The sequence below is a fragment of the Chelonoidis abingdonii genome, chromosome 13, assembly GCF_003597395.2.
Source record: "Chelonoidis abingdonii isolate Lonesome George chromosome 13, CheloAbing_2.0, whole genome shotgun sequence".
NCBI classification, from domain to species: Eukaryota; Metazoa; Chordata; order Testudines; family Testudinidae; genus Chelonoidis; species Chelonoidis abingdonii.
Window position 1 is genome coordinate 17,174,723 of NC_133781.1, and position 9,385 is coordinate 17,184,107.

A 9,385-nucleotide genomic window follows, 5' to 3' on the forward strand; every position below is an offset into this window, starting at 1 on the left:
CCCCCCTCCGGCTCCTATGCAGGCAGCCAGGAGGCTCTGCACTCTGCCCCTGCCCCAAGCGACGGTTCCACAGCTCCCATTGGCTGGGAACCACAGCCAACAGGAGCTGCAGGGGTGGTGCCTGTGGACGGGGCAGCACACAGAGTTGCCTGGCCACACCTCCATGTAGGAGTCGGAAGGAGGATATGCCATTGCTTCTGGGAGCCGCCTGAGGTAAGCGCCACCTGGAATCTGCACCCCTGATCCGCTCCCACACCCCAACTCCCTGTCCGAGCCCTGATTCCCCCTTGGTCCCAGCCTCATCCCCAGACCACCCCGGAGCCCTCACACATACGCGCACACACGCACACACCCTGTGCCCCAATCCACTGCCCTGGCTCTGATCCCACTCCCATACTCCAAACCCCTCATTTCTGGCCCCATTCCAGAGTCCACACTCCAAGCTAGAGCCCTCACCCCCTCCCACACCCCAATCCCGAGCCAGCCCGGTGAAAATGAGTGAGTGAGGGTGGGGAGAGCGAGTGACGGAGGGAGGGAGGATGGAATGAGTGGGGCCTCAGAGGGGGTGGGGCCTCAGAGGAGGGGCAAGGCAAGGGGTGGGGCAAGGGTGTTTGGTTTTGTGGGAGTAGAAAGTTGGCAACCCTACAGTGATTGTCCTACTCCTGCAGCACAAGCAGTGCCGCTGGTCTGTCTGATTCTGATAGCACTGGACAAAGCAGTATATGAAATTTCAGACTAGAGATAATTACTTTGCCTGGCTATTGCTGATGATGTCTCCTTACCGTATGTTAAATGAAGCTACGTGGTAAAAGGACAGGGATGTTGGGTTGCATGGACCATTTGCTGCTGCTAGAATAGCTGATGCTCTTGTGCGAACACTTTTTTTTTTTTCCCCTGGCTTGCACCAGTGCAGCATTGCTGTAGTTGACACTTGCACAACATCAAGAACTACAAATCAGAACGATTGAGCCCTTTTTCTAGGGCTTGGCAAGTGATTTGGCAAGTGAATCCAAACCACATTCATGTAGGTGCGTATGGTTCTGCAAAGAAAAATCCCAGCCTCTTCTTCTGAGTGGGCTCAGAGCAGCTCCTCAGACCATCCACCCAGCGCTAGAGCAGCCTCTGGCATGAATGAAAAGTAACCGTTCACTTTTTGGGGTTCTGAATATTGCTGCTGAGGGCTGCATCTGTCTTCCAGTTCCAAGCTTTTGGCTTGAGCATGTCCAGGCTGCTATATATGGGTTCAGCTGGTGCTTGCATGTTAATACACCTGGCACCTGCCAAGAATGTTACTTGAGCACACTGTGCCCACTAAGTGTTACTGCTTTGTAGCTGGCCATATGGGAGAATATCATATAGGACTGGACTTGGACTGTGAGACAGAGTTGGGACTCCCATGTTGTATTCCCAGTTCTGCCACTGACTTGCTGCATGACGTGGGGCTAGTCTCTTAACCACCCCATGGCTCAGTTGCAGCTATAAAATCAGGGGTGATGATAACATCAGAGGTATCGTATAGCTCAGTTAAAGGTTGTAAAGTGATTTGAGAGCCTCACGTTACAACTACTGCACAGAGGATGCGTAGGGCTGGAGGGTGGAGAGGCGGGAGGAACACAGTATGTCTAAACCAAGTCACCGGTGACTCCCCAAATCATTCTTGCTGTTTCTATTTAGGAGAATGAAGTGACAAAACTCTACACAGAGATCGCAGCAGAAAACAAGCAGCAGCTGAGCTGGCTGGAGTTTGCCAAGAAGGTGGTAGAGAAGGTATCTGCAAACTGTTCTAACCTTTTTTATAGTGAACGTGCCCTACCTGCAAGGCGGGAAAGAAGTTATTTATCAGTGTGATGCAGCAGAATTGTTCAGGGTCCTGCCTCAAACTGTGATCTCACCAGATTTCAAAGTTAAGCAGAGTTCGGACGTGGATGGAAACCTCTGGGGGAGAGGACGGGGAGGACTCATTGTGCTAGAGGCAGTAGTCCTGGTGAACCAGTAGATGGCACCATTCCCACCAAGTCAGCAGGGAACTTTGCCTCAGCATGGCACGTGGGACATTGCACTGCTGACCAAAGACGCCATCTTTCCAGTGAGATACAAAACCAAGGCCCTGCCCATGTGTGGCCACTGAGTGTATTAACAAATGTTTGTTTTCAATGGGAAAAAAGGGATCCAGAATTCAGATTATTAACTAGCGTCCACAGCTCTGTCTAACCAATGCTTAGATACTAGGAATTTCAGAGAGAGACCCACCCAACAGCCTGTATCAGCATGGTAGGAATTTAGCATTTCCTCTTGCTGGAAAACCCTAAAGGTACACACAGGGCCGGCTCTAGACACCAGCATTCCAAGCATGTGCTTGGGGTGGCACTTCAGCGGCCGTTTTTTGTGGGGGTGGGTCGCTCTGATGACGGTACTCTGCACTCCGGCTTTTTTTTTTGCTTGGAGTAGCAAAAAGCTGGAGCTGGCCCTGGATACAAATACCCTAAATATCATACTAGTTTATAACTCCAATATAGCTTGTTTCACTTGGGAGAACAGTACCCCAACCACGTCCATTTTTGCTGATTGTGTTTAATCAAAGGCTAAGTGATTCTTGTCAATTAGAACCTAGAGTTCTATACCAGTTTTGTTTGCTATCACTTATTCCCATTCTCCAACTGGCCAGCATTGTAAGACTTTAGGATTCAGAGAAAGGGCCACCAAGGCCATGCTCTAAGAGTGACATTAACTCCTTGTCTTTCTAATAAACTTCTTGTTTTCTCCTTGCAGAAGCAAGTAAAAGAGGAGATGCAGGCGGAACATGAGCAAATGCAACAGTCAGAAAATCTGGCTCAGTCAACAAGAGAATCAAAGGCACTGAAACTGCAGCTGGAGGAAGAAAGGAGCAAAGTGGCCAAGGTTCAGCAGGAGCTGGAAGAACACAGAAACAGGCTTCTGCTGCTGAAGACTCAAAGGCCCATTGAAAGAGTGGAAGAAAAGGAGGTGGTTGAATACTACCGAGACCCAAAACTGGAAAGCAACTTGGCTAAGATGACGCATCAGATTAAGGATGAGAGCAGAAAAAGGGACAGCCTGCAAGCAGATATTGAAATGATGAACAAGAAGCTCATCCAGATGGAGAAAGAGAGGAAGGTGGTTGAGGCCCAGCTGCTTACCAAAGAGGTCACTAAAATTGAGAGGGATCCAAACCTAGATAACCAAGCGGCTAGCCTCCGTGCGGAAATCAAGCATCTCAGAGAACAGAGCTCCACTGCTTCCTCTGAACTTGAACGGCTCAGGAAAGAGTTATACATTCTGGAGCAGAAGCAGCCCAACATCCGAGAGAAAGTGGTAGTGAAAGAGTTGATCAAGCTGGAAAAAGACCCGGAGATGCTGAAGGCCGTCAGGACGTTGCAGATGGAAATTGACAAAGAAACCTTCAACAGGAAATCTGTGGAGGACATGACAATCAAACTGAACAGTAGGATCGAGGAGCTGGAAAGGCTTATTGAAGTAGCAGAACCCAAAATCATTGTCAAGGAGGTGAAGAAGGTGGAACAGGACCCAGAACTGCTGAAAGAGTCTTCCAAGCTTAGAACTCTCATTGAAGAAGAAAAGAACAAGAACCTGCTGTTAACAGGAGAGCTGGCAGAGCTGCAACGCAAATACATCATTGCAGAGAGGCAAAAACCTAAGGTAGAGGTTAAAGAAAGAGTCAATGAGATTTTCGTGGTAGATCCAGAGACAGAGAAGGAAATTACTCGCCTGAAGAAGGAGCTCCAGGAAGTTACTAGTAAAAGGACAAAGATTGACAAGGAGGTGGAAGAAGCCTTGTCTGAGCTGAACATCCTCAGGTCTCAGAAACCAACTGTGGAGTATAAGGAGGTGATCCAGGAAGTGGTGAAACTTGAGAAGAGCCCAGAGATTCTTAGAGAAATTGACAGGCTGAAGGAACAGCTCAATGAGTTGGTGAACACAAATGGCAGGTCCCAGGAGCAGCTCATCCGGCTGCAGGGTGAAAGGGATGAATGGAAAAGGGAAAGGTCCAAGGTTGAAACCAAGCTGGTCAACAAGGAGATTGTCCGATACGAGAATGACCCACTCTTGGAAAAAGAAGCTGATCGCCTCCGCCAAGAGGTGCGCAATGTGTCTCAAAAGAGGAGAGCAGCTGAGGGCACCATCTATGACCTGCAGAACAAGTACATGCTGCTGGAGAGGAGGAAGCCCGAAGAAAAGGTGGTGGTCCAGGAGGTGATTCTCACCCAAAAGGATCCAAAGCTCAGAGATGAGCACAACAGGCTGAGCCGGAGTTTGGACGAGGAAGTGAGCAACAGGCGTCGTGTAGAACGTGAGGTACAGCAGCTTCGATCTGTGGTGGAAGAGAAAGAGAAGCTGCTTAACTTCCAGGAAGATCGAAACAAGAGGCTTGCGTTGGAAAAGGAGCTGCGTCAAATAACCATGAGAATAAAGGAAATAGAGGAAAGCCCTGCACCGGTGCAAGAGAAGATCATCATGGAAGAAGTGGTCAAGTTAGAGAAGGATCCAGAGCTCGAGCAGGCTGCTAGTGGACTGCGTCTGGAGCTGGAAAATGAAAAGATGCAGGTTCTGAACCTGCAGAGGGAGTGCAAGAACCTACAGATCCAGATTGACATTCTGCAGAAAACAAAATCGCAGGAGAAGATCATCTACAAGGAGGTTATCAGAGTGGAGAAAGACAGAGTGCTAGAGAATGAACGTGCACGGATCTGGGAGCTGCTGAGCAGAGAGAGAACTGCCCGGCAAAATGCAGAAGAGGACATACGACGACTCAAGGAGAAAATAGAGAGAGCTGAAGGCATGAAAAGGACCTGGTCCCGTGAGGAGGCTGATCTCCAGAAAGCACGAAACCTGGCAATCCAAGAGAGAGCCAACCTGGAGAGTGAGCTCAGGGAGCTGGAAAGGCAGAAGCAGCAGAAAGTCCTTGTCCTTCGAGAGGAGTCCAAACTCCTCAGCCAAAAGACAGAGAATGACAGGCAAAAAAAGATGCAGCGTGAGCAAGAACTTTCCTTCCTGGAGGCAGCTATCCTAAGGGAGAAGGACCAGATCTACGAAAAAGAGAGGTCCATCCGGGAACTCCAGTCTGGGGTCAACCGGGAAGAAATGAGCCACGAGACCAAGATGAGAGAGACTAATCTCTCTACTAAAATCTCCATTTTGGACCCTGAGACTGGGAAGGATATGTCTCCTTATGAGGCCTACAAAAGAGGAATCATAGACCGAAACCAATACATCCAGCTGCAAGAACTAGAGTGCGACTGGGAGGAAATCACTACCTTGGGCCCCAATGGGGATGTTTCTGTCCTGCTCGACAGGAAGAGTGGGAAACAGTACTCCATTGAGGATGCCCTGAGGTTTAGGAAGATTACGAAAGAGGAGTACCAGCTGTACAGGGATGGCAAGATGCCAATCTCAGAGTTTGCTCTGTTGGTAGCAGGGGAATCCAAGCCTCCCTCCTCTTTGTCCATTGGCTCCATAATTTCCAAGTCTCCGCTTCCATCTCCGACGATGCAGCAGCAGACCCAAAGCTTCTTTCCTCCGAGCTTGCAGAAAAGCTTCTGCGATGATAGCTTCCCCATTGCCGGAGTGTTCGACACTGTCACCGATACCAAGTGCAACATAAGAACCGCTGTCATCAAAAAGATGGTGGATCCCATGACTGCTCAAAAGCTGCTGGAGGCCCAGGCTGCAACTGGGGGCATCGTAGATCTCATCACGCGGGACCGGTATTCTGTCCACAAAGCCATAGACAGAGGGCTGATCGATAACACCTATATGCAGAGGCTGCTGAACGCCCAGAAAGCTTTCACAGGTGTAGAGGACCCTGTGACCAAGAGGAGGCTGTCTGTTGGGGAGGCAGTTCAGAAAGGATGGATGACCAAGGACAGTGCCTTCCCCTACCTACAGGTCCAACACCTGACCGGGGGGCTCATTGATCCCAAGAAAACTGGTCGCATCTCAGTGTTGGAAGCAGCCCAGACAGGCATGATTAGCGACGACCTGGCTAAGATGCTCCAGGATGAGCCCAACTATGAGAAGGATCTTGTTGACCCAGTCACCAAGGAAAAGATTAATTACAAAGAAGCCATGACTCGTTGCCAGAAAGATCCTCTGAGCGGCCTGCTGCTACTCCCAGCCACCTCTGAGGGATTTCAGTCTCGTCGCCCTGAGCGCTATTCTCCCATGTTGTCACGATTCAGGCACTAAAATGAGCTCCATGTTCCCTCCAATTCCACCAGGATATTAAGCCATGGTGGTACTCACAGATGCAGACTGCCTAGCGTTTCTGGCTGCATACTATTCTAGTGAGCTAATCTTGCTTCCCCATAACTGGGGCAACAGAGGAAGATAAGGCATTCATCGGGGTGAAAGGGTTCTAGCATGGGTGTCTGTGCCTGGTTTGGAAAGTAAAGGGGATTTTGTTTCAACAAATATGCTTGGGGTAGTTTAAACTGTGTGACTTCCTGACACCTTGAAGTGTGGGGAGGCTGTCAAGGGGCAAATGTGTCTCCAAGTTTGTTCATTCTTATGCATGCAATAAAACTAGAAGATGTCTCTCCACTGCTGTATTATCCTTGAAAATGGAGGATGTCCCCACCCACCCTTCAGTGTAGGTCTAAACATGCCCTGTCTTAAGCACCAGGGCCCAGATCCTCAAAGATATGTGGGCATCCAACTCCCCTGGGCATTTAGGTGCCTGATATCTTTGAGGAGCTGGCCCTATAGACCGTAACACTCTAGACCCAGCGTAACATTTCCAGAAGTGGCTACGTAAATTAGAGAAGGAGGAGTGAACGTCAATGGGACTTGGGCCAAGTGCCTTTTTACAATGCTCAGCCCCAGCTGAAATGAAAGGATCACTTCTTCTGCATTTGATTCAGAACCAGAGCTAAGTGCTTGTACTCTGTCCTAATGGGTGCGGGAGACTGCCAGGGTTTCTAGAAGATGGCAATATGGCCGGGGGATTGATCGTTCTTAGCTAAGCTCCTTCTCTTCATCCCCCACCATTCACGCACAGCCTCTCCCTGGGCACGGTATTGTATCTAGTTCTTACAAAAATAATTTGAAACAATCAACTAACTTCAACCAATGGAAACTGCAGATCATTCTGCCTTTTCCAAATGCCAAGCAACAGGAAATATGGCCTACACATACCAAACGAGGGCCTGCAAGCCAGGTGAAGAGCTGCTGATGTGCCCACAGAATGCCATTAATGCATGTTTTAAACTTCTCTAATCAGCTGTGGGTTGGAATCAGATGCTTGTCAGTACTCAGAGGTTTTACTAATGATTTCCTGTGATGGTTGCCTGGGTCTTTTGAACAGGGGGCAGACAGAACTAAGACAGGTCATGAACTAAGGCAGTTTAGTGGTACACCAAAGAAAACAAGACGTACACTAGAATCTCAGTGTTACTAGCCTTACGTGCTTTCAGTCAGGTTCCTGGTCTAGCGCCTATCAGCGCTAGCGCCCACAAGCTCCTGTTCTAACCTGCAGCAGCTCATTGGCTTTTATAGCCCTGCAGATTCCCAACAGGCTTGTAGCCAGCCAATCACAGAGTAGCTCTCTCTCTAAAGCTGCCTCAGGTAGCCTCTTTCTGTCTTCCAGCAGCTGTATAACAACTCTAGGGTATTTCTCCAGGGTTTGCAACTTGTGAAGCTATGGTTCTCCTCTGCAGATAGTGCAACTGTACTGAACCCTCTGAGCTTTCCTGGACAGGTGAGTCAACCTTCCTTTTACTTAATCCGTTGGAAAGGGCTAAAAAAACCTGCAGCACATTCACCCCTATGCTGCTCCCTTTCCCAGCTCACTAAGGGGACATGGTACAGCTTTAAAAATGTTAAATAATTGCTCCTCGCTGCTGATGAAAGTTTGGGGAATACAGTGTAATTAAATATTTGTGAGTTTTGTAACTTAAGTGCATACTTAATTGCTCTGTAAAACTGTCCCTCTGATTTAGTGTCAGGAGTAATAGGATGGGGAAACTGGGTTAGAGGCAGGAAGCTGGCGAAGCAGTCTCTGGTGTACATGTTCAGCTTGCAGTCCCCTTAGAAGGCCTAGGTATGAATTATGCTACTGACTCCAGTGCACTTTCCTGACCCAAAGATGCTCAGAATTGGCAATGAACAGTTCATTGACCACTCCTCACAGTCCTGGAATTTCAGCAGTGAGCGTCATACCAATATTTCAATCTGTTCCACGGGGCCAGGGGTTCCCTCCAGCTAAAGATTTGGCAACAAAGTCTGAACTGGCCCAGGAATGAATATCTTATTTAGCAGATTTTGCCTCTTTTCTTTCTCATGGAATTTCCATGAGCAAGCCATGAGTTTCTCAGATTTGCTATTTGGAGGGTAATGGACACACATCATTACTCTAGGAACTGGTCATTCATGTTTGAAATTCAAGTTGTGTTGCTTGATTGGGATGGGTCAGATAAGTCATGTGGTATTGTCTCTTCTCCAGGATTGGATGAGAACACGGGTACTATTCCCCATGTACTGCTTAAAAACAAACCCAGCATTGTCCAATCAAATTGATTTAAAAATTGGAATAAATAGCTGCAAAGAGTTCTTTTGGCATGGTTCATCTATATCTAGGAAATACTTTGCCTCTCCAAGTGCTTAGCACTTAGACTATAAAATGTCACTAAAATACAATCTTGCACCAACTATTTTTGCAACAGTCTTAGCTGCTGCTTTCCTAAGAGAACAGCATTGAGGTCGGGGTGCTGGAACAATGTGTGTAGTGGGGGTGCTGAGAGCCATTGAACCAAACTGTAAACCCTGTATATGATGGAAACCACTTCAAGCCAGGAGGTGCTAGTTCCAACCTCTATGAATGAGAATTCAGCAGTTTGCTGAATGAGCAAATCTGAAAGTAACTCTTGACTGTGGCCAGCCTAACTCTAAGGCAGCTGTTTCATGAGGTCTTTTGACAATGCGTTGTTTTATTTGCAGTGTTGTAGCGATGTTGGTCCCAGGACATTACAGAGACAAAGTGGGGGAGGCAATATCTTTTATTGCACCAACTTCTGTTAGGCTAATAAAAGATATTACCACACCTACCTGGTCTCTCTGGGATTTTTAAAATCCAGTGATAGGAATGAGAGGGTTTAGATATCTCTGCTAGCCTCCAAATCTGCACTGTAGGTACAAGATGGATTGGTACAGGGAAAGAAAGGGCCAAAGCCCTAGTGTTACATGGCTATGTGACTGCAATTACCTTCAACAGCTGGAGAAAGACAACATACCCCCCCGCCCGGGTAATGCTGAAAGAGGCGTAGGAATATCTGTTATGAATCAGAAATATTGCAAAAGAAAGTACAACATTGTACCCAGCTGGAATGCTGAGCTGCTGGTTCAGCATTACACT

General features: G+C 48.0%; 1 protein-coding gene across 4 annotated transcripts in view; it reads left to right on the plus strand.

Annotated features, from left to right (window-relative positions):
• The window catches only part of EVPL (envoplakin), a 57,753-nt gene extending 48,490 nt beyond the window's left edge, over positions 1–9,263 (plus strand). For all 4 annotated transcript variants that reach the window (XM_032792866.2, XM_032792863.2, XM_032792865.2 and 1 more), the window contains 2 exons: positions 1,675–1,767; positions 2,770–9,263. In XM_032792866.2, coding sequence (XP_032648757.1) covers positions 1,675–1,767; positions 2,770–6,222 — 3,546 coding nt within the window. In that variant the 3' untranslated portion in view covers positions 6,223–9,263. The remainder of the gene's footprint in view (positions 1–1,674; positions 1,768–2,769) is intronic.
• Positions 9,264–9,385: the final 122 nt, after the last annotated feature.